The sequence below is a fragment of the Mustela nigripes genome, chromosome 4, assembly GCF_022355385.1.
Source record: "Mustela nigripes isolate SB6536 chromosome 4, MUSNIG.SB6536, whole genome shotgun sequence".
NCBI classification, from domain to species: domain Eukaryota; kingdom Metazoa; phylum Chordata; class Mammalia; order Carnivora; family Mustelidae; genus Mustela; species Mustela nigripes.
In genome coordinates this window covers 22,069,828-22,096,261 of record NC_081560.1, presented here as the reverse complement: position 1 = coordinate 22,096,261, position 26,434 = coordinate 22,069,828, and the positions used below count along the sequence as shown (strand labels likewise).

Here is a 26,434-nt window from a genome sequence, read left to right as displayed (position 1 = left end):
AAATCACAAGTAGATGGAGAGGCAGGCAGAGAGAGAGAGAGAGAAGCAGGCTCCCTGCTGAGCAGAGAGCCCGATGCGGGACTCGATCCCAGGACCCTGAGATCATGACCTGAGCCGAAGGCAGCGGCTTAACCCACTGAGCCACCCAAGCGCCCCTTTTTTTTTTTAATTTATTTGACAGACAGAGATCTCAAGTAGGCAGAGAGGCAGGCAGAGAAGAGAGGAGGAAGCAAGCTCCCCACTGAGTGGAGAACCTGATGTGGGGCTCGATCCCAGGACCCCGAGATCATGATCTGAGCTGAAGGCAGAGGCTTCAACCCACTGAGCCACCCAGGTGCCCCTCTTATTTTTTTAAAAAGATTTTTATTTGAGAGGGAGATATAGACAGAGGCAGAGAGAGTGGGGTGTGGGGGGGGAATGGTGGGCAGAAGGAGACCACCAAGCACGGAGCCTGACATGGGACTTGATCTCACGACACAGATCATACCTGAGCCAAAACCAAGAGTCTGTTTCGCCTGACTGAGCCACCCAGGTGTCCCTCCAGGAATCTAGAAATGATTTCTAGAAATGAAAGTGCAACAACTGTTACTGGCCTAAGACAGAGGCTTTTCCTACTCAAACTTAACATTAACACAGGTTTCTAAACATGAAGCAAAATTTTATCTCAGGAAGTCAGAAATAAAGATGTTAAGGGCTTCTAAAAAGCCTGAGGAAAAAATGCAAACCAAGAAAGTCCTAAGTTGCAGAACTTATTTTTATAATATGTATCCAGAGGGGAGCCTGGGTGGCTCAGTGGGTTAAAGCCTCTGCCTTCAGCTCAGGTCAGCTCAGGTCATGATCCCAGAGTCCTGGGATGGAGCCCCGAATTGGGCTCTCTGCTCAGCGGGGAGCCTGCTTCCTCCTCTCTCTCTGCCTGCCTCTCTGCCTACTTGTGATCTCTGTCAAATAAATAAAATCTTTAAAAAAAACCACCCACAATATATATCTAGAAAAAGAAGATTCAAAGATTTAAAATATGTCATAAACCTATCTTCAATTCTCTATTCCCTAGAAGGCAATGCCAGGTATACACCCGGCTCTGAAGATCTTTCACATTTTACATTTATATATACACACACACAATGAAGTTATAGGCAAAGTGTGTGCAGATAAAAGTCATAGTATTCAAGTTGCAAAGACTTAGAATCACTTAAGCCAACTTCTTATTCGATATATAAGGATAGGGATGCCCAAGAAGTGAAAGGCACAAGGTCTCGCAGCACTGAGAGGAGAGTCAAGGGCAAGAACGCTGATGGTCTGCCAGGCAGTCTTCTTTCATACTGACATGCTGCCCCTCCTCTGCCAACCTCCCGAATTAGGTCCTAAGTCTGAAGATAAACTAGAAGTGAAAAGAGGCAAGTTACTGGTTTGTCATCTCCCTTAATGCCCCAGAGTAAGTGATTTTATCATGTAAACCCAGTCCTCCCAAAGCAGAATCTAGAAGACATGGGATAAAAGCAAGAAATAAAATTTATAAACCAAAATTCAAGGCATGGGAAGCCAAACCTGAATCATAATACCCCCAAATAAGAAAAAAAGAAAGAAAAAGAAATACTCATTGTGGCAAACACTGGTTACCCAACAGTTTAGTTATTCTCCCCTCTTTTTTTCCTTTTATTTAGTAATTTCTACACCCAACATGGGGGTCAAACTCATGACCCTGAGATCAAGAGTTGAATGCTCTTCCAACTAAGTCAGCCAGGCACCCTTCCCCTTACTAATAAAAGTAATTTTATTAAGGGCAGTCAAAAAGTGACGTTTCCCAGCGTCTCTTGCAGTTAGGGTTGGTCAGCTGACATTTCTGGCCCAGCATGTTAAGTGCCATTTGTAGAGAGGGACACTCAAAAAAGCTTCTTAAAAGATGGCGGGGGGGGGGGGGGGAAGCAATCTTAGCTAGTTATTGTAAGCTTGTCTTAATTACTCCTTTCTTCCTCCTCCTGCATATAACATTAATGTGATGGTAGGAGCAATCCCTTTAGGATAGTAAATATGGCTGGGTATTAAGAAACAGAAGGAATCTGAGTCCTCGACAACCTCAATCTTGCCCTTATCTGCTTACCTGCTTAACTCCACATTACAGATACACTATTTCAGATCTTTTACTAACAGCCAACTACAATTCCTCAGTTATTCACCAAGCAACTATGTACTAAATGCAGTCACATACATTATTTCATATACCAACAATCCTATCATGTGGTATTTTCTTCATTTTTTGCATGAAGAAACCAAATGCAGCTGCAAATCCAAACATATGACTAAAGCCTATGGTAATTCCACTTTATCTTACTTTTCTAATGCAGTATACACGTGAAAGGTACACGCATTTCAAAATGTTAATCATTCTCATATAATGTGCCACAAACCCATACATTCTCTTCTATTAACACCATTAGAACTCTAGCAACCCATGATCAGATTTCAATTTCTATGAGTTAATTCTTTTTCTTTTTAAGATTTTATTTATTTATTTGAGTGGGGGGAGGGGACACAAGCAGGGGGAGTGGGAGAAGGAGAAGCAGGCTGCCTGCTGAGCAGGGAGCCTGATACAGGGCTCACTCCCAGGACCTTGGGATCATGACCTGAGCAGACACTGAACGACTGAGCCACCCAGATGCCCTCCTCCCCATGGGTAAATTCTTTACCAAGCATCCTCCTTTAGTTGACAGATCAGAAATCATACCTCCAGCAAAGTGTTTAAGGTGTGGTTCTACTGGTTCCAGTGTCTATTAGATCATAAAAGGCAAAAAAGGTCAGCCTATTTCTTATGTAACCCATATAATCTTGGTCACACATAATGGCTCTAGTATATACATACTTACAGTGACTAATTTACAACCTCTGATCTTCTAATTGAGTTAAGCCACCAAACACCTCACATCCCCACATGTGCCCTCTTGCTTATTTACCTACCTCTAGGACAGTCAGCTTCCTCCAGGAAGCCTTCTCTCAAATCTAATTGACTATGAACTTTTTCCAAAGTCCTACCTGCTTTTTAAATTTATTATTAAGGATGTTTACGTTATTTACTTGTCTTTATATCCCCCTGTTATGGTCCTTTTTATTTTTATACAGAATTAGAGACATAAGGTTAATAATAGAAGCCAATAACTCATCTTTTAATAGACCTGAGAGAACAGAAATTGCTCTGAAGATACACAAATGAGCATCTGTTATCTCCCAGGTCCTCATAAGACCACACAGAATAAATACTAACAGTGCTCAGGTTCAGAGTAACAGAAGCCAAAAGTAAACTTAAAACTTCTTCAAGTTTCAGTGCAGTATTAGTAAATATTGAATTTTTTAATTAAAAGAAACTTTTAAGGGCACCTGAGTGGCTCAGGTCATTATCTTAGAGTCATGGGATGGAGCCCACTGTAGGGCCCCTACAGTGGGCTCCATGCTCAGTGGGGAGGCTGTTTGAGGATAAACTTCCTCTCCCTCTACCCCTCCCCCAGCTGTGTAAGCACGCACACACACAGTTGAAAATAAATCTTTAGGGCACCAGGGTGGCTCAGTTGGTTGGGCAATTAATTGCCTTCGGCTCAGGTCATGATCCTGGAGTCCCAGGATCGAGTCCTACATTGGGCTTCCAGCTCTTTCGGGAGTCTGCTTCTCCCTCTGACCACCTCCGCTCACATGCGAGCTCTCTCTCTCTCAAATAAATAAAATCTTAAGAGAAAAAAAAAAGAAAATCTTTTAAAAGAAACTTTTTAAGTCTTTCAATTCTTCTACTGTTCATTTTTTAAAAGAATTTTTTTATTTGAGAAAGAGAGAGCAAGCACATGCACAAGCAAGGGGTGGGACAGAGGGAGAGGGGGAAGTGGACTCCCCACTGAGCAGGGAGCTGGGAGAGTGACTCAATCACAGAACCCTGAGATCATTACACCAACTTCCCTTCAATGGCTAAATATGTATTTACCCTGCTTATTATAGAATTCAATTCAACCCAATCTGAATATTTTATTAAAGAATCTACTCTTGGGGGCACCTGGGTGACTCAGTCAGTTCAGCATTCAAATCTTGATTTCAGCTCTGGTCTTCATCTCAGGGTTGTAGGACTAAGCCCTCAGTTGGGCTCCATGCTCAGCAAGGAAGTCTGCCTGAGATTCTTTCTCCCTCTCCCTCTGCCCCTTCCCCCGTCCATGCACATTTTTAAAAATAAACATACCTTTAAAAAAATCTACTCCTAATCATAGAAAACTGAGGGTTGATGGAGGGAGGAGGAGGGAGATGGGCTAGATGGGGGATGGGTATTAAGGAGGGCACCTGTGGGGCACCTGGGTGGCTTAGCAGTGAAGTGTCTGCCTTTGACTCAGGTCATGATCCCAGAGTCCTGGGATCAAGCCCCACGTCAGGCTCCCTGCTTGGAAGGGAAGCCTACATCTCCCTCTCACACTCCCCATGCTTGTGTTCCCTCTCTCCCTGTCTGTCAAATAAATAAATCTTTAAAAAAAATTTTTTCTTTTTTAAGAGGCGGCCACTTGTTATAATGAGCCAGAGATGAATCACTGAATTCTACGCCTGAAACCAGTATTACACTATAGGTCAACTAACTAGAATTTCAATAAAAATTAGGGGGGAAAAAGGATCTACTATTTCATGAACACTACGTATTAGATCCAAATAAAGATTGTCCTAGACTTTGTACAACATGACAATTTCTCTTCCAACATACAACTGTTTCAAGTACATACTTTCAAGTACGAATGACATTCCTTAGAAAAACAGCTAGTTCAGATGGCAACTCAAAATCAGCTAAGCTGTTTCTTCTAGAAAACATCCCCATACTTTTAACATGCAAGAAAGTTTTTCCCATTTCATCACACAGAATATTAATAGACACAGAATTTACTAATTATCTTTACTCCTCATCACGACATGCTCAGATGAAACTGCCCTTAACTGTAGGTGTGTGTTGGTGAAGCATATGTCGACTATAACCAGTTTGGTGTGCTAAGGCATCAACAGTTTTATCCACCATTGGTTTTGTACCATCAGAAGAAATGTCAATGTAACAAAAAAGGCTAAAAAACAAAAAACATTAACGATGATAATTATGAAATAACTTTTGACCTTACAGTCCCCCTGAAAGTATCTCTAGGATCCCAAGGAGTCTGCAGGCAATACCTTGAAATCTATGATGAGAATTTATCAATAATCTGACACCTCATGCATACACAAAGAAAAAAAGTTGTATTTGTGTGTATATACAGTTTAAATATATCACTAAACCTCAAGTTTTGCATGTATGAGATTTTAAACATCTTGCTATTTTATTTTCCCATTTTGAGTAATAAAAAAAAGGCTACATGTAATTTTAATTAAAGGTGTGAGCGATTACAGCATCTTTTTTTTTTTTTTTTTTTAAGATCTAACTTATTTGAGGGAGACAGAGCACAAACAGGAGAGGCATGGGGGAGAGGGAGAAGCAGACTCCCTGCTGAGCTGGGAGCCCAATGCAATGCTCTATCCCAGGTCTTGGAGATCAGGACCTGATCCAAAAGCAGACACTTCAATATCTGAGCCACCCAAGCACGCCACTTAACAACATTTCCTCAATAAAATTTTCTCCTTCCTCAGAGTATGGGTGAAAGGTAAAAAGAACAACAACAACAAAACCCAAAAAATAAACTCCGTCAGGTCCTGAGCAGGCAAAAAAATTGATAGTATCAAATCTTAAAGTTAGTAAAAGCTACCTTGAGAACCACTAATTTGTAAAGGGCAACATGAGACGAAGTACAGATTATTAAAAAGCTTTATGATTTGAGGAGTTTAAGGTATTCTATTTTACAAAGTAACACAAGTTCCAACTGTTTCTTTCCCCAATCCACAATCCTAATAGCTTTTTTGATTTTAAATAAAACCAGAAATCAAAGACTCTTAAAAGAGAACTCATCTAAAACCGAGTATTATGATTATAAATGACTATAAAGTGGGGCACCTGGGTGGCTCAGTTGTTAAGTGTCTGCCTTTTGCTCCGGTCATGATCCTGGGGTCCTGGGACCGCACCCTTCTTTCAGGCTCCTTGCTCAGTGGGGAGTCTGCTTCTCCCTCTCCCTCTGCCTGCCCTCCCACCCTGCTTGTGTTCTTTCCCCCTGTCAAATAAATAAAATATTAAAATAAAACAAAGTAGGGGCCCCTGGGTGGCTCAGTGGGTTAAGCCTCTGCCTTTGGCTCAGGTCATGGTCTCGGGGTCCTGGGATTGAGCCCCACATCGGGCTCTCTGCTCAGCAGGGAGCCTGCTTCCCTTCCTCTCTCTCTCTGCCTTCCTCTCTGCCTACTTGTGATCTCTGTCAAATAAATAAATAAAATCTTTTAAAAATAACAAAATAAAATAAAACAAAGTATTAGCATTCAGGACAATTTGAGAATACAAACGCTTATATCGCACATGGGAAAATGAGCAGTGACGTGAAATGGCAAACGGCATCTGTACGTAAAGAACTGAAGTCATTGTTTGAAGAAAGTTTGCCTCTCCCCAGCATGACTTCTGTATACAGGTTTCTTGACTTTCCATACAGGTGCCAAAGTTTAATCTAAAACTGACCCAGGACTTGGCAAAAACCTATGGGATATCATGTATTAAAATTCACTTAACAGTGTTTTCTGAGCACCAGTTAAATGTATGCCAAGGGACAAAAGCTTGACAAACTCTCACTGGGTTCAGAAGGACCTCCCCTATGACATCAGCATTCAGCCAACCTCTGCAACCCAAGTTTTGTTTTGTTTTGTTTTAAGATTTATTTATTTGACAGACAAAGATCACAAGTAGGCAGAGAGGCAGGCAGAAAGAGGAGGAAGCAGGCTCCCCTCTGAGCAGAGAGCCTGATGTGGGCTCCATCCCAAGACCCTGGGATCATGACCTGAGCCGAAGGCAGAGGCTTTAGCCCACTGAACCACCCAGGTGCCCCCCAAGTTTTTAATCCATGAAAAATGGGCCATAATACCTCAAAGATGCTATAAGAATAAACTGAAATACACCAGAATGAGAAGCGGCACATTACAGAGTAAGTATTAGGGGTCAAGAAAGGTAGAACGGAGGATAGAATGGACTAGCAGTATAAAATGTTAACTACCAGCTACCAAGGAGTGTTTTTCTTTCTTTCTTTTTTAAAGTACAAAGGTGAATCTGAAAATATGAGGAACCATTAGAAAAATATTAGCTCTGTTCACTAAAAACAGCTCACCACGGTAAATGGATAAACTAAGTGTGGTCCATCCAAGCAATGCAGTATTACTTGGCACTAAAAAGAAATGAGCTATCAAACCATGAAATGTTGTAATAGAAGCTTAAATCCGTATTACTAAGTGAAAGAAGCCAATCTGAAGAGGCTACATCCTATGCAACTCCAACTATAGGACATTCTGGAAAAGGCAAACTATGAAGGCAATAAAAAGATAACTAGTTGCCAGGGGTTGGAGAAGAGGGGACTGAACAGGTCTGAGTACTGAGAATTTTTAGGGCAGTGAAAATATTGTGTAGGATACCATAATGATGGGATATATGTCCAGATACACAGATCTACTACACTAAGAATGAACTCTAATGCAACTACAGCCTTTGGGTAATTAATGATGTGTCAATGCAGATCCATCCGCTGTAACAAATGCCCCACTCTGGTGGGTGATGCCGACAATGGGGGAGGCTGTGCATGAGTGGGGCCAGAAGGATATGGGAAATTCTCTGTACCTTCTCAATTTTGCTATAAGCCTAAAAACTGCTCTTTAAAAATTGTCTTGTTTCTTTTCTTTTAAAGGACTTAAAGTGAGCAAAGAAAACAGAAGCACAAAAGAACCAGCTCAACATCCGGCACAGAGTTATCGAGCCAGTAAGATGGCTCTAAGTGTCACACAACTGACTCTTAGCAACTACATGACATCCAGGTGTTAGTATTATTTAAGGCCAGAGATCTAAACGTGTTACCACTGGGGTTGCTAAACCAATAAACAGCTGGTTATAAACACTTCTGACCTATATACCACACAAAAGCCCAGGTGTCCCCATGAGTTGATACACAAATTCTGTACTGTCATCTATAATCTCGAAGAATGTATTTATTACTACTACATGTAGAACTAGCAAGGTATTTACAACTAATATTCAATTCCTACATTTCTTCCTCGCTATTTTCAAGGAAGCTCCTGAGAGAGAAAATTTAGATTAACATTTTAGCCTAGAAACCAAATGGGTTTGGACAAATTTTAGTATCCATTATTTTTCCAGAGGTTGCTTACCTAACAGCCTCAACTGTAAATATACTCTGTTCAAGAAAACAATGTATTGGGGCCCCTTGGGTGGCTCAATCAGTTAAGCATCTGACTCTCGGTTTTGGCTCAGGTTGTGATCGCACAGTTGTGAGATCAAGCCCTGCGTCCCAGCAACCTGTCATCTGTGGGGATCCTGCTTCTCCCCCTCCCTCTGCCTGCTGCTCCCCCTGCATGCGCCTGCTCGCACTTTGTCAAATAAATAAAAATCTTTTAAAAAAAATTGCATTTCTGGTTAAAACTGACAACTACAATTATGTCAAGATCTTCAGCGAAACTACAAACAGAACTGCTAAAAAAAAAAAAAAAAGATATCAAAATGGTGAAAAATTAATTCCTTTTAGAATAAATTGTTTCTATGGACCAAAACAATGATTCTTTGCTCAAATTAGCAGCTAGTAAGAATATATTATTTTCTCTTATGAGTTAATTATATAACTGGTTAATAACAAGAAGTCATGCAGAATGCAATAGCATTTTATCAGTACCCCACCCTAAAACTCTAAGACTATAGAATTCTTTCCCTTATGAAGCTTTTAAAACCTTTGTAGCTCACTCTTTAAGTTTATCTTCATTTTCACATATAAATGTTATTACAGATCTGAAAAGAGCCAAATGCAGAAAGTTAAATTTGCCATTTGCAAATTGCTAAACAAACATATCCAACAAATCTGTGTGCTCCCAGACCACATCCTCGTATTTACATCCCATTTTGTTTCCATAAGGCCATACCAATTTATACTTCATTCAAAATCAAATGTGACTTCTGAACAAAAGCTAGTAATTCAGATTAATGCACTGATACATTATAATTAAGAGTCAAAAACAAGGAGCAGGAAGACAGCAGCAGAGCAGGAGGACCACAAGAAGTTCACCTCAGCCCACAAACACCTAAATACCCTCAGAAATTGACCTGAAGACTGACAGGACAAACTCTACAACTAAAGGGAGAGAAGAGGCAACATTGAAGGAGGAATCTAAATTTAAAAAAAAAAAAATTGGGGACGCCTGGGTGGCTCAGTTGGTTAAGCAGCTGCCTTCGGCTCAGGTCATGATCCCAGCGTCCTGGGATCGAGTCCCGTCCCGCGTCGGGCTCCTTGCTCAGCAGGGAGCCTGCTTCTCCCTCTGCCTCTGTCTGCCATTCTGTCTGCCTGTGCTCGCTCTCTCCCTCTCTCTCTGATAAATAAATAAAATCTTTAAAAAAAAAAAAAAAATTTAAAGAACAAAACAAGGGAACAGGGAGAGGGTGACTGGGTTATGGACACTGGAGAGGGTATGTGTAAGCGTGATTATTCACAGCCCTGTACACCCAGGGCAAATAATACATTATATGTTAATAAAAAATAAATAAAGTAAAATAAAATAAATAAAAACACTACCATCACAACACACACACACACACACACATACACACACACACACCCCACCCCCCACCCCAAAAAACAGAAACTCCTTCTGTGAGTAGAACCTAATTCCCCTTGGGTTCTTAAGTGTCAGCTATACTTAGTGACTATCTTCCAAACAATAGAATACTGAAGGAAAAAGTAACTTTACAGGAAAAACCTGTCAAGCATCACTAAGGCCCAGTGGATCAAAGTTAACATCACCTGTGATGTCGTAAGGACACAGGTATGCCCCTCATACAGCCCATTTGTGATGAGAAGGGCACCTCACCTCTGTGGTATTCTTTCCAAAACCCCACAATGATTTTGGCCAATTTTGATATCTTTCTATTATTAGGTCTTATCATGGGGATGGGGGGGGCAGTAAACAGAAATTGAAGAATACTCCAAAGAAACACCTGACCAGTACTCTGAGAAGTGAGCAACTGTTACAGACTAGAGATACTAGGGAGACATGGCCACTACATGTAATGTGGTATCCGGGATTCAATCCTGGAATCGGAAAGAACATTCTTGGGAAAACTGGTGAACTCTGAAGAAAGCCTGGTAACATACCACCCAACCATTGTTAGTTGTTCTTACCAATTGTCTCTGTAATGTAACGTAACATAACACAGGGGTACTGGGGCGCCTGGGAAGCTCAGTGGGTTAAGTGTCTGCCTTCAGCTCAGGTCATGATTCCAGGGTCCCTGGATCGAGCCTCACGTCCGGCTCCCTGCTCAGCGGGAAGCCTGCGAGAGTCGTCTCCTGCTTGTGTTCCCTCTTGCACTGTCTCTCTGTCAAATAAATAAAATCTTTAAAAATAAAAAGAGTACTAACAACACAGGCATAACTGGAACTGAAGTGAGGTACAGGAACTCTCCACACAATCTCTGCAAATTTCTGTAAATCCAAAATTAAAAGCTTATCTAAAGAAAGGTAAAAAGCTATCCAACATTAAGGCAAAAACAGCAGAAAATGAGAAAGGCTGCTTATTTCCCAGGCCTTCACCTCAACTTCTAAAAAATTAAGCATCCAGGGGTGCCTGGCTGGCTCAATTGGTAGAGCATGCTTTTGACTCTTGATCTCAGGGTCCTGACCTCAGGCCCCACACTGGATGTGAAGCCTACTTAAAAAATAAAAAAATCCGGGACCCCGGGTTGTCTCAGTCAGTTAAGCCACTGCCTTCAGCTCAGGCCATGATCCCAGGGTCCTGGGATTGAGTCCCGCATCCGGCTCCTTACTCAGTGAGGGGCCTGCTTCTCTCTCCCCATCTGCCTGCTTGTGCTCGCTTGCTCTCTCCCTCTGACAAATAAGTAAGTAAATGAAACCTTTTTAATAAACAAAAAATAAAAATAAAAAATTTTAAAAATAAATGAAATAAGATTAAAAAGCATCCTAAGTCTTTATACATGCTTGGCTGTCTTAAGACTTAATAACTGAAATTACAGTAACATGGAGCAAAACTGATCCATTTTAGGCACCCAGAGTTTAAGCATCAATGAAAATGTCAGCAACTGGGATACCTGACAGGCTCAGTCTGTAGTGCATGAGTCTCAGGGTCATAAGTTTGAGCCCCATGTTGGATGTAGGGATTACTGAACAAAAAAAAAGTTAGCAACTAAATTTTCTACAAGATCTTCAAAATACCTAGGGAGTATTAAAAGACGTGACAGTAAAATGAACTGTTTTAAACTGACAGGATCCTATCCTGGCTCTGGACATATCCTTTTACTCACATGTATTCCATTCCCTAAATTTACCTTTTAAAAACCGAAATATGATTTAGGTAACTAAATACAAAGTTCTGAAAGGAACAGCATGGTGTCATTCTATGCTGATAAAAATTACCTAAGTCAGGCACCATTACACGGCTTATATTACTTTTTTTTTTAATTATTGACAGGTCAGGGCACTTGGGTGGCCAGTCATTAAGCATCTGCCTTCGGCTCAAGTCATGATCCCAGGGTCCTAGGATCAAGTCCCACATCGGGTTCCCTGCTCAGCAGGAAGCCTGCTTCTCCCTTCTTGTATTCCAAAGGCAGCAGCTTAACAGACTGAGCCAGCCACCCAGTCGTCGCTAGGCTATACTATTTTATTTGATTCTATTTTTCATGTAACAAATGTTGACTACTAAATAGTAAAACTGATTTTTAAGTCAGGAATGAAAAACAGAGTCATTATTTCAACTTTGGCTTCTATTTTTGGTATCAATAATGAAAACAAAGTTACCAGAGTTTACTCTCCTAATCTGAAGCAGTATAGCCAGGAATTAGTATTTCTCAAACTATTACTTAAAGCCACAAAAGGCAGGGGGGGGGGGGGGCTCAGTTGGCTAAGCATCTGCCTTGAGCGTAGGTCCTGATCCCAGTGTCCTGGGACTGAGTTCCACATTAGGCTCCCTGCTCAGCAGGGTGTCTGCCTCTCCCTCTTGCTGTACCTCTCCCCACTGCTCGCAAGCACATGCGTTCGCACTCGCTAATAAATAAATAAAATCTTAAGTATTTTTGGGGGTGCCTGGGTGGCTCAGTGGGTTAAAGCCTCTGCCTTCAGATCATGATCCCAGGGTCCTGGGATCAAGCCCCACATCGGGCTCTCTGCTCAGCAGGGAGCCTGCTTCCTCCTCTTTCTCCACCTCCTCTCTGCCTACCTTGTGATCTGTCAAATAAATAAAATCTTTAAAAAAATAATAATAAATAATAAAAATAAATCTTAAGTATTTTTTTAAAGTTACAAAGAACACTGCCTAGAAATAATACAATTAATCTCAACTCAAAAAGCGCTTATAATCCGAAAGCAAGCATTGCTTTCTAATACTATTATTCTCATTCCAGGTTTTTTCCAAGTAGAAAAACATGCTAAAACCTATGTAAGTATATTATCTACTAAAATTTAACTTTAAATAATAACAAAAATGTCATCTGAACTTCATCAGAGCTGACAAAACACTGTAAGAATGACATTTAAGAAATAAAACAGCCAGACCTGACAAGACTAAAATCCTTATGTTTTATCCAATTCATTCAAATGAATAATAAGCCCCAATTTAAAAGCATACAAATTTTACACTAATTTCTGATTCTATAAAAAAACAATTTCTAATTCTAATGCCCATTAAGCAAATGGAAAGGTAAGACACATACGTATCTATGTCAATTAAGATAATCCAGTATAGGGTGCCTGGGTGGCTCAGTTGGTTGGGCAACTGCCTTTGGCTCAGGTCAGGATCCTGGAGTCCTGGGATGGAGTCCCACATCAGGGTCCCTGCTCAGCGGAGAGTCTGCTTCTCCCCCTGACCTCTCTCCTCTCATGCTATCTCTCTCTCATATAAGTAAATAAAATCTTAAAAAAAAAAAAAAAGCAGAATCTATTTAAAAAAGAAAAACCATAATCCAGTACAAAGTCTTGTGCCTACATACCAAGTCAGCCCCCAAAGTGGACAGTAAGCACAAGTAAACATGTTATTTCATTAGTCACTCTTTGAATTACAAGATGCAAAGGGGCTAGAATTTAATCTTGGGAATAAGCGCCCATAGGGGTAAGGGACTGTTCCCATTTACCCCGCCTTAAGAACGTAAGAGGATGCTGGATGAGAAAGACCTGAAGACTTCCTACCTTGAGGACTTACAAAAAGAGAGCAGAGTCAGCAATTTCTGAACCTCAGAAACACTGGCCAGATTATATAAAACTAGCTTAGAAACACTAAATTCTTCAGATGCAAAAAAAGACTAGGACCTTTAAAATGTAAGAACACAAAATTTATGTCATGTTCCATCGTGTCTGACTTCACTAAACAGAGCTAAGGCAGATCTAAGGCACAACCTATTTTTATTCAGAGCACACATAGCAAAGTTGTAAACTACTATATATTTTTAGCATAAGTTCTAGTTTGATAAATAATTGCTGAACCTCACAAAGGAACTAGGCCAAGTATACTCTGATTTCCAAACTCCTAGGGAAAAAAAAAATATCTGGCTTCACTGCTACTTCTGGTTAAGACTGAAGGTAAGATACCATAAAGGATCTGGAAAGACCTTCTCTTCAAAGGTTTATTTGTGTACTTTTCTGCCCGTGTATTTAACTTGTGCTCGATTTCTACAAATTAGTCGAAGTGTAAATTAGGAATACCAACAGAAAAAGGAAACAGACATACAAATGGAAATATAGGAAAGGAAATGATAGTCTTGATGAGCTACCAACAATCTTCTGACCTATCATGGTTTATCAGTTATAAAACTCAGCTAAATTTCAAAGGAAACACATTAATTATTCAAAGATAGAATGAATCTAGTACACTTAACTATTCTAACCCAAGAGCCTATAGAACGACAAGACAGAAGTGTTCTCAAGTATGTAAGTGATTCAATACAGGTATATTCAAATATATGTCATTTGATCATCAAAGACAGCATTCAAGACCTGCCTTTCTTAACTGCCAGGAGAAATGGGCAGCAATCCAGACAAGCAAACTAAAGAACACATTCAAAGGTCTACTTCCTCTCTTTATTCCACCCATAAAACACATCTGACTTTAAAGTATTTTGTTTTTGTTTTTGTTTCTAATCTCTAAGGATACAAATGTATAAAGGGGCAAGAAACATTTTTTTCTCCCTTTACTCATTATGAAGATGGTGGCTGTAGCAAATTGAATGAAATTAGTTGATAAAATTAACGGATGTTAATAATGTCAAATTCTGTTGCCAAGATTGGTGATTTCTGTTATCAAACATGTACCATGTTCTACATTTTAATGTATACTTTGACTCTATCAATGTGACTATAGTGTGTAATAAAAACCCCAAATCTCCAAGATCTACATCATGGGGGATGATTTCACTATAAAAGCCTTAGTCTAAATCAGCAGTATGACCAAGTACTAATCCACAGTTGTGGGACTATATATATATATATATATATATATGCCATATAAAAGTGACTGTTAATGGAAAAAAAAATAAATCGTTTCTTTCCTTTGGAGTGAAACAAAAAGGGTTATGTAGTTTTAGGCTATGCTGCCAAGGAGACTTACTAATTTATATGCATTATATGCAGATTTACATAAATAAGATTAGCAAAAGCATACTGAACATTCAGTTGTCTGTAAGATCATAAAAATATAACCAACTATATTACACCCAGTGATCTCTGTTATGAACACAATTCTAACTGAATCACCTTCCTATAGGTAACCACAATGGAAAGGTTTATCCAAATTTTTGAATTTTTAAATTATTAATCAACCTTTCTGAAACTATGCAACATAAAATCAACTGATTGAAGAGCAATACCCAGATAACCAGTTATACTGGGACCACTAGGACAAAATAACTAAATTTCTTTTCACTAAGCTGAGTAGTAACCCATCTGCTTCTGAGGTAACATGAACCAGGCACACTCTGTATCTGCTTTTCTATTTATATTACCTCAACTAAGATTTTATAATCCAAGAAACCTTGGAAAGTGTACATGATAAAAACACAATACATGGAAAAATAAAGGTTTTGCTTAATGTTAAACAGAAAACTTATAATTTAATTTACAATATAACAATTTCACACATAGGGATATCTCTTACTTTTATACACCTCCCTAAAGTGTAAGTTAGAGACCAAAAAGTTGAACTTAAGACCTAAGATTCCATCTCCCCCGCCAAAATAAAGATTGCATTCGCAACCAATTAAGCAATATTCTAAATCCCTAAATATGGTCCCTCCAAGTGTACCTGTGGTGGGCCCAGAGACAGACCCACCAGCCCTGTCTGTCTTTCATCCTCCAGCCAAGCCTCCCCTCTTCACACAGGTTTCCTACTCCTAACTTCTCTCCAGGGCCAGACCAAAAAATCAGCAGTACCTATATAAACCACCTACCTTTAAACACCCTAGATGCCTAAAAAGCAGGGGAAGGCAAGAAGGTTCCTTCATCCGCATACAGCTGCCCTGTGGGGCTTTCCACCACCTGGCTCTTGAGGATTTGGGTCCTGCCAGGCATAGCAGCTTGCACAAGCACCAGCCTGCAAACCACCAGACACCCTTTGCAAGCATCTGGTGAGGTACAGAGAAGAAACTACAATAGAACCTACACATAAAAATATTAACAGTTCTTCTAAACCAGGATACCTCCAACCCACCTGAGAATCACTAATGTAACAACAATCTCTCCAAAGTACACACTGACTTTTCTGTGTTTTTCTATATTGCACTTTAATTACATTTTGGCACTCTGAAAATAACACTTTTTTTTTTTTAAAGATTTTTATTTATTTGACAGACAGAGATCACAAGTAGGCAGAGAGAGAGAGGAGGAAGCAGGCTCCCTGCTGAGCAGAGAGCCCGATGCGGGGCTCGATCCCAGGACCCTGGGATCATGTCCTGAGCCAAAGACAGAGGCCTTAACCCACTGAGCCACCCAGGCACCCCTGAAAATAACACTCTTAATAAACATGCCCAAAGCATCATCCTTGTGTTTGATGATTGAACCAAAGTCTCCCCACCAAATAAAACGTCACTGACTACAATCTGAAACCCCTCCTAAAACCAGGAGTTTGTCTTTTTTCTTGTCAGCCAAGTTAAAAGTTCCAGCTGCCAGTAATTTGTTAACTGTTAAAGCAACCTGCATGCATACACCTACACATAAATTCAAATGTCTGTCATGTACATGTATAAGAATGCGACAATACCAACTACTACAATGTCTTTTTTTCTTACAGCAATGTCTATCAACCCAAGAATAACTTACACCGAATGCCAAAAAGTAAAAAAGTAAACAAACAAATAATCAAAAAAATCCTATTTTGTTAAAAATTAACTTTAAAAAATTTTCAGGAAAACATTACAGAAGCATATAATCTGTTTCTGGTTCTGCAAAAGGGGCCATTGGTTCCTGAATTTAGTCCACATGAAAACTGAAGATACTATTAAGACCTGAACAGAGTCCTACATCAATATTTGTAAACAGCTGTAAATGTAACTGGAGGTGCTAAGTAAAACTAACATGTTAAAAAAAAAAAAAAAAAAACCAACAACAAAAAAAAACCCTTATCAATATTTTACAAAAAAAGGGAACCATCAACGAAATGTGTTTATCTTTTCAGAAAAGGATAGTCCTAACAAATGAAAAAATGAAAGTTATTTGTGACCATAATTCCTGAACTACCATGTCAAAGGGCCACAAAGCAAAAAATATTTTACAATAAAAATTTAATTCACTAATTTTGAATAAAGAGGGAGAAAGTTACAAAACTAGTTTCAACAGATTAGAAATCAGTGCTCTATAATGTTATTTAATGGGATTCCTTTAAAATACAGAACAGGGGCGCCTGGGTGGCTTAGTGGGTTAAAGCCTCTGCCTTCAGCTCAGGTCATGATCTCAGGGTCCTTGGGATCGAGCCCGCATCAGGCTCTCTGCTCGGCAGGGAGCCTGCTTCTTCTTCTTTTTTTTTTTTTTTTTTAAAGATTTTATTTATTTATTTGACAGATAGTGACCACAAGCAGGCAGAGAGGCAGGCAGAGAGAGAGGAGGAAGCAGGCTCTCTGCCGAGCAGAGAGCCCAATGCGGGGCTTGATCCCAAGACCCTGGGATCATGACCTGAGCCGAAAGCAGAAGGGAGCCTGCTTCTTCCCTCTCTCTCTGCCTGCCTCTCTGCCTACTTGCGATCTCTCTCTCTCAAATAAATAAATAAAATATTTTTAAAAAATAAAAATAAAAATAAAAAAATTAAATAAAATACAGAACAAAAATAGTTTAATGTCACAATTTAATTGTGTGTGAAATACAATCATCAGTCAAATTAAATTCAGGATACCTGTTAAGAAGTTGAGCTTATACCTACTCCACGATTTAGCTATTCCACTGATATGTATTTACACTAATGAAAACATCCATCCAAGCAGCTTCATTTGTAATAGCTCCAAATTAGAAATAACCCAAACACCCATAAAGAATAAATGCATAGTGATTTACCTATACAATGTCAGACTACATCAGCAGTAAAAATAACATGGTGAACCTCAAAATCTGATGAAAGAATTCACATAAAAAAGTACATACTGTATAATTACATTTATGTAAAATTTCAGAAAATGCAAATAATCTACAGTGACAGAAATCAATGGTTGTGTGGATAGGCTTCATGGGTGGTATTTATGTCAAAACTTATCTAATTTATCATTTTATAGTTATGTCAATTATACCTCAGTTTAAAAAAAAAAAATCCAGATACCAGAACTAGTGCTATAGCTCTTGCCAGTCAGAGCTCATTACAAATGTGATATATTTAACCTACCAACTCACAGTAGGCACTCTGAGAAGTACAAAAGCATCCTTAATTTAAGGATCACCGTTCTCTCTCTCTCTCTCTCTCACACACACAGCTTAAAACAAAGAGATCAGAACTCATTTGTCATCACTATGACAGGCTGATTGCTTCACTGCTGAAATCACACCAACTAAAACACCACAGAACAAAATGAGAGCACACTGAGTGTGGGGCCCCACAATTTTTAATTAAATATTTTAATTCAACGGTTACTTTCTTTGATGCAGAAGACAGAAAAAAGAAATTAAATGTTTTAATCCATATGGTTATTTTCTTTGATCTAGTAGGTAATGAAATAACCCAAAACACAAGAAAAGCCGTTTGCACAAGATGTTAATTTCAATCTTATCACAGAAATAGTGGTGAAGAATTAAATCAATGGCAAGGGCATGAAATGACCTATTACATGACCTCTTCCTTTTAATCAGGAAAATAAGCTGCAAGGAGAAATAAGCAAAACAGGGTACATACAGTATGATCAACAGGTTGAAAATAATATATGGGGTGTAGGAGACTGATAAGAAAAAACACTGTAATGTTAGTATTTGAGGACAGTAGTTCTTGAACTGCAGTCCCTGGACCAACACTATCAGTATCAACTGGGAACCTGCAAGAAATACAAGTTCTCTAGACCCACTGAATCAAGACAACTCCAGAGCTGGTACCCCAGCAACCTGTTTTAACAAACCCTCCAAGTAATTAAGATCACACTAAAGTTTGAGAACCACTGTTTAAAGGACAGAATTATGGGTGACTGTTTTCTTTCCCTTTTTGTAACCTATACTTTGCTCAATTATCTTACTACTTATGTAATCCAATTAAGTTTTTTCATTAAAGTATTTTACTAAAAGGTATACTATGGGTCTATAGTCAAGAAGCTATTATACCATAAGCACTTTTACGAGTCTGAACTGCATGCCTAAAAATGCAATGATTCTTGGAATCCTCAACTATTAAGAGTGAACAAGGGGTGTGTGGGTGTCTCAAGTCATGATTTCAGGGCTCTGGGATTAGCCTCCTGTCCTGATCCCTGCTCAGGGAGTAAGTAGCCTGCTTCTCCCTCACCCACTCCCCCTGCCTGGGCTCTCTGGTTCTCTCTCAAATAAATAAAATCTAAAAAAAAAAAAAAAAAAAAGTAAACATACTAATTTCATATATATTTGTGTGTATACACACACACACACAAATCCATATGTACACACACATCTAAAGCAGGTCAAGGTGCTACAGAAATTGCACAACACTAGGAAACCAACAATCCAGGTTTTTCTAACACATGCACACAAACAGGGTTAAGTGACTTTTATGCATCACATTTGCAAAAGATTTTTTCCCCTAAAAGATGAATTTTTAGGCTTGTGTATAATTTACTAGACCTGCACTGCAGGACTCTCCTGTTCTGAAGCTGTGAATGCTTACTCATGTAGGTTCCTGCTCAACAATGGATCAGCACATTATATTTGTCACCAAAATCTAGGCAGAAAAGACAAATTCAGAACACTGAGAGTTGCCAAAGCTTTAACTTCTAGCTTGAAGACCATAAAACGGTTCCACCTTCTACCTTATCATCTCACAAAAACAGAGGCCGCAGGAAATAAAAGCAAAACACAGGTTCTCTCAATTGACACTGGAGCTAGTTAAAAGATCACAGAATTGTCTACACTTTGAGGACAAATTAAAGAGTAACAAAGACTACTGATTTGGGTATAGAATAACTACTCATTACCAACAAAATACCAAAGTTGATGTGAAAGACAAACAGCTATGTTTTTGTTTCCATTTTTTAACATCCATCTTTAAAATACTAGGAATACAGACCCCCGTAAATCTGTCCCATGGCATAAAATTCACTTTTTAACCTTTCTACTCCTTCAAAAGTCAATTCTGAAAGTAAATACAAGTTATTCAAAAAGCTGCTACATAGAGAGTTGACCTACTATAAACAGCTTCTTCTTTGATTTTTTTTTAATTGTTTAACTAGTTACATAAGCATCATGACCACCCACACTGAAATTTTTCACTACTAAACCCCCAGCACCAAGCCTGGCATAAAGAGGGTGCTCAAATGTTTTATGGGGATGAACTTCTTATTGAAAACTTCTGAAACCCTAAGGCAGACACCCAGGATTCTCTAAGACTTCACTAACACAGTAAATGAATTTAGTAGAAGTCAATGCCCCTTTCTAGCACTCTTCAAGCTTTTGCAGGGAAAATTTACATTTCTACCATACTTTCTGAATCCCTGCGTGAGTCATGGAAGTACATTTAAAGTGGCAGCATACCCTATTTTAAGTTACTGCAACCCCCTCTGGAAAAGGGAATCTTTGAAAACTTAGTATTACAAAGTTCCAAAATCTCACCAATAACAAATACAGCATATGACAAGTCCCCATTATTATCAGGTTCACTTTTCTGATTTAACCTTTAACATTTATTTCTTGTAATCTAAAATCAGGTTTTCCTCTTTCTACCCCTTGCAAATATACTTGATCCTGTAACACTACTCACAAGGCCTCCCCAGCCCTTACTTCTTTTGTATATAAACACACTCTGGTCACACACTCCCATCAGCTGTTTGGTAGCTCCACCCCTCCTCCTTTTCCGGGTAGTAACAGAGCAGCCAATGAGCTGTGAGGAGCTGTGCCTGAGGCCTTTTGCCTGCATACGCTTTTCCAAAACAAGCAGCTCCAGCCTTCAGCAGGGGCCACTGGTTCGCAGATAAAAGGATCACCAGGCTGTGCAACAGGGTGAGACGAGTAACCCCCACCAACAAGGAAACCCGTGTAATCTGAGCTGTTTGTTCCTCCACCAGGGAGAATTTAAACCGATATTCCTTTAGGGCAAATCACGCTTTAAGGTCACCAGAGTCCCAGTTCTCAGACAATCAAAATAATCAGAGATGGAAACCTCAACGCTTGCCAGGCTGGGGACGGCACAGTATAACCTGACTTTGAAAACAAATGGCCACACCATTCACAACCATTCCACAGGATTTGGGTAAACCAAGTTTTTTGACTGGGACACATTTCCTACAGGGCCCAAAAGTCAGTACATCAGTCTCTAGGCTCCTGGATAGGTTTGCACAACCCTCAGCAAAGGATCAGAACAGAAACAATGAATGAGTCAGAGTTTCAGAACATAATCGCCCAGCAGATTATTAAGTGCATCGGTGCAAAACACTCACTCCCTGCATAACTTGAGAGTCAGCTCTCCTCCTACCAACCCGTCACAAAAGAAATATCACTGACTCCCAACAACCACCACAGACAGTGTCTCCAAAAGAACCTAGCGAGCTGGTGGAAAGCAATGGCCAATTAGTTACACATCCCCTTCTTTCCCTACCCCCACACCGCTACTTTCCTACTATATAGGTTCCCTGCCAAGCTGTAAATCGCGGTGGCATAATTACACTCAGGAGACATCCAAAAATGGGCTGAAACAGGAGACTGCAATGAAACCAGCTATCGGCCTCCAAACCAAAGAAATCATCAAGGGGCACTGAGGGGCAAAAAGCAAGTACATTCCTTCAGACCTTCTCTACTTCCTCTCCACCATCTTTCATTTTCAACCCCCGGCCCTTTCACACAATTGTACTAATTTTAATAGTGGGCTGCAAAATTTTTCCTTCAAATTTTTTGTTAAATATACCTTGCTCAAAAATTATTGGCTCCATTTGGGCCTACTAATATGAATTCAACAGAGAAAAGAGGCCACAAAACCTCCCATCCCCACAACACACATGCACACACAAAAGGAAATACAAAAATTTTAACTTCCAAACTACGTGAGACCAGAAAATAACCAATACGAAACAAAGATAACCTCTGGCTTTTGAGTCCTGAGACTGTTGCCCTCCTATCTCAGAAATCTATGATTTTAAAGGGCCTCTGCTTTCTTTTGTCAGAGAGGAGGAAGGTGGGGAAAGAACAGAAGGCCAATGCATCTTTGCCTTTCTTCATATTCTACTAAAAATAAGCTATGAAATAAGCCACTTAGGGGAAGAAAAAAGAGAAAGACACCCTGCTGTTCTTTGTCTGTTTTCCTCTCCCTCTCCACCCCCACACCCCGACTCCTAAATGCGGTAATCATTCTAGATGCCACAACTACTAAATGAACAAAAGGCAGTGTATGGAAAAGGCATCAGGTCAAGTTAGGCCTCACCCTTTATCCTCAATCTTCTAAAAATATATATGTATATAATTTGAGACTCTGACATTGATCAAAAACAGCTGGAATTCTCTCTCCACCTCCATCCCAATTAAACATTAGGTAGAAATTTGCATTAGGTGCGACAGTAACTCTCAATTCTGGATAAAAATAACTCAGATTCTGCCACCATGTCATTTCCTAGTTTCTAAACAAAAATAAAACCCGAAACTGCTTTGTGTAAAATGTACACACAACCATAGTTACAAGTTTTCCTGCAACCTTATGGAAAGCCAACATTACTGGCATCATTCACACATTTACAAAACTCAATCACAGTCACAAACAGCTCGTAAGAATCAATTTCACTTGTGCCTAGACATATTTGGAACATGTATTTTATTATTTGCTCCTCTCTGTAATGCCCCCTCCCACCTCCCAAAAACTCTAAGCTTCAAACCCTAAAACTTAGAAGTCAGCTAGAAGTTTTCCTGAGGAGAAAAACACCTTATTCCTGAAAAGAGAAAAAAAAAAAATCTCTTGCCCAGGCAACTTCCCTCCCATCCCCCACTTCCAAACCAAATACAAAAACTACTTTTTTAAAACTTCAAAGAATTCCTAACTGAGTATTTAACAATCATCATCAACCTCTAAAAAGAAGAAAACGTCCTATCAAAAACAGTACCAAATAAAAGGAAGAAAGAAGGAATTCACCTGAAGAATCTAGCCAAACAACTTGAGTTATATAAACAAAACCCTGCAACAGGGGGAAATGGTGGGGGGATGGGGGTGAGGGAGAAAGAGAAGCAGGAGACAGGACTTTTTAACTGCGTTTCACACACCACCACTCCCCAACCCCCGTTCCCCTTCTCCCCAGGGATTAGCTGTTCAGAACACTGGGCTCATTTCCTCTCCCACCCTCACCCCCCCCAAAGCTCTAAATTACCCCTCAAAAAATTTGCTAGATTTGTCACAGGAACCTTCGCGAATTTCTCGAGCTGGTCATGAAATAATCAGTCTGGACTCCAACCAAAACCACGGCCTGAAGGGCTCTTATCAGTTACAGCTTTCCCACTGCTACCTCCTGAGTACATAAAGTTGGGGTGGGGGTGGAAATAAAGGGTGTCACTTGGTAAAATCAGGGCAGTTATTCCCCAAGAACCTTACCCTCATTGAGGGAGTTTGCTTAACTAGCCAGTATAGGGGCTATTTTGTCAAGGAGAGATCCTCTTTCTCTCCCTCCCCCAGCTGTCATATCCACAATATGGAGGGTGGCTTGCTAGAGGGCCTGGGGGTCCTCACCACATCCAACTATGGGTGGGACAAGCTTTGTCAGTGAAAAACAAAACAAAACAAAACAAAAACAAACAAAACAAACAAACAAACAAACAAAAAACGGTAGGGTTCTTTTAGGCACCAGAAATCGTAACAAGAGTCTCTGATTTAAAACACTCAGAGCTCTTTATTACAATAAGGGGCACGGAGCAGACTACTCTTCCTAATATAGAAAGGAATTAGGGATAAAGGAGGTCACTTGAGTTACCCCAGTTCAAGAAGCATAGTGAATGGAGGGAATGGAGGCATCTCAAGAAAGGAAGAAAGGCTTCACTCTCTGGAATTTCTATCAGGAGTCCCTAAATTCAGAGCGAGGGAACAGGAGAGACCCTGAGGTGGGCACGGTGGTCAAGAGAGGTGGATGGTCCTGCAAAAAAAAAAAAAAAAAAAAAAAAAAAAAGCCGTCTTGGGAATCCAAACGTCGTGGAGGAAAGTCGCAGGCAATGAGGGTGCAGAAGAGGGAGGAACAACGCACATTTCGGGGTGCTGCAGATAAAGGGGGAGCTGAAAAGGCTCTAGGCTCCTGGGAGGTGCCAAGGAGCCGCCGTAGGCACTGGAGGGAGGGAGAAGAGAAAGGGAGCCTCAGACAGTGGCCGGGAGTGCCCCAGGGCCCCTGGCTCGGTTTCAAGGGTGCCCTGGGCATCCTCACACCGCCCCCACTCACAGCCCGAATCCCCCCTCCACGAAGGATACAGCTTGACCACGTCCGTGTCCATCCGCCTCTTGCCCGGACTGGGGGATGACATGGTGTCGCCGCTGCCTCCCCGTCGCCTGCGCCGCCGCCTCTCTCCTTTCCTCCGCCCGTCTATCACGGGCCCCGGGCCCCGGCTCTGAGGAGCCCGCGGCCGCGCCGGCTCCTCGGGGGAGGTGGCAACACCCCCGCGGTCCTGTCCGGTCCCGTCAGCCGCCGCCGCCGCCCCCCGCACGGGGGAACACCGGGCACTGTCCGGCCGAGTGGGGGTGGGGACCCCGCGGCGCCCGGCTCGGGCTGCCCCTCTCCGGCTGTGGGTTCCTCCGCGGCCTGGCCCCGGCGCTACTCTGCGCCGCGCGTCGCTCCCTCCTGCCTGCTCTAGCTCGCTCGTCTGCTCGCCCGCTCACCCTCTCGCCGACTCCCTAGCAGCCTCCACGACAAGCGGACGACTCCTGCTCAGTCGGCCTCTCTACCCCAGCCTCGCTCTGGGCGCCGTGACGTCACCTCTGTGACGTCATCGGCGGGGCGGGCCCAGCTGGCGAAAGGGGTGGGGCGCCGCGGCCGCGGCGTGTCCTTTCCCGGGTGGTTCTGGGAAATGTAGTTCCTCTTTCTCTGGCCCTCACAGCACTGTGCCCCCTCCCCCAACTCCCTCCGCACACTTAATCGCTCAACTGCCAGTGTCGTTATCATCATCATAAACGATAATAGTAAATAATGGCAATATTACATTTGTGTGTTTGGGGGTAATGAACCACCTTCTCATATACACTGTGAAAAAGTCTGTTTATTTGATTTGAGGTGGCAATTACTAGGATAGGCACCAAAATGAGAAAATTCCCACAGGAACGGGTTCCCTGCACCCTGGCCCCTCCTTGGATGGAGAGAATCTGTTTGCAGCGATTGTAGACTATAGCAAGGTTTCCTCAGAGCTTGCAAACCAGGGTTCATCACCCTCCATATAGAGAGGCCCACTATTTCAAGGATTAGACTTGAGGCAGCAAGTTGGCAAGACCAGAAATAATTTGGTAAGAGCATCCTTACCCCACAGAGTATGAGGTAATTTCACAAAGTGAATGACTGATAGAAGCAGAAACACCCCAAATATGCTGTAGTTCAAAGGACAAAGATTGTTCTGTCCTCCACACTCCTGTACCAATGCTATATACTCCATCATTAATTCCATAAACATTTATTGAGCACCTACTGTGTGTGAATCACTCTGCTGGACATGAGGATATCATGGTGAACTAAGACCTTAAATTTACACAGCCCTTTTAATATGGTCTGTGGATCTAAAGTGTCAGCACCACCTGGGAACTTGTTAAAAATGCAGGCCAGAGCTTCACCACAGACCTACTGCATTAGAATCTGCAGTTTAACAAGGTCCTGGGGTGGTTCTTATGTGCAGTGAAGTTTGAGAGTCACTGCTCTACAAAGCACTCCATAAGAAATGGTATGGGACGCAGGAGTCAACCAGGCAAAGGGCACAGGAAAGAGTGATCTAGGCATCTCCTGATGCTTATATCACATTTTTGCTGTCAAAATTTTTATCTGTTTCCTTTTTCCTATGAATACACTTGTGCTTTGTCAGACCATGTGCTGTGAGATGGGTCCCTTTATATTAACCCCCACCCGCCTCGACACACACGCACACACACCTGGGGCAGCAGCAATCAACTAAAATTGAGCATTTTTTTTTAAGGATTTTTATTTATTTATTTGACAGAGAGAGATCACAAGTAGACAGAGAGGCAGGCAGAGAGAGAGAGAGAGAGAAGCAGGCTCCCCACTGAGCAGAGAACCCGACGTGGGACTCGATCCCAGGACCCTGAGATCATGACCTGAGCCGAAGGCAGCAGCTTAACCCACTGAGCCACCCAGGTGCCCCAAAATTGAGCATTCTTTACTCCTACCATTCCATCCCCCCAAAGGACTAGTCATTTATGCCTGTGTTTAATATACATAAACTAAAATTTGCCATTTCAGCCATTTTAAGTACACAATTCAGTGTATTAAATACATTTGCAATGTTGTACAACCATCACTACTCTCCCTTTCAAGAACCTTTTCATCATCCCAAGCAGAAACTCCATACCCGTTAGACAATAATTCCTCAATCATTCTCCACCTCCTCCCCAAGTCCCTGATAACCTCTACTCCACTCTATGAAAAAGACGATTTTTTAAAAATATTTTATGTATTTATTTGACAGAGAGATCACAAGTAGGCAGAGAGGCAGGCAGAGAGAGAGGGAAGCAG

General features: G+C 41.0%; 1 protein-coding gene across 2 annotated transcripts in view; it reads right to left on the bottom strand.

The window, feature by feature from the left end:
• UBE2H (ubiquitin conjugating enzyme E2 H) overlaps window positions 1-24,676 on the bottom strand; it is a 102,969-nt gene extending 78,293 nt beyond the window's left edge. For both annotated transcript variants that reach the window (XM_059396409.1, XM_059396410.1), the window contains exon 1: window positions 24,178-24,676. In XM_059396409.1, the coding sequence (XP_059252392.1) occupies window positions 24,178-24,230 (53 nt within the window). In that variant the 5' untranslated portion in view covers window positions 24,231-24,676. The remainder of the gene's footprint in view (window positions 1-24,177) is intronic.
• Between the last annotated feature and the right edge of the window lie 1,758 nt (window positions 24,677-26,434).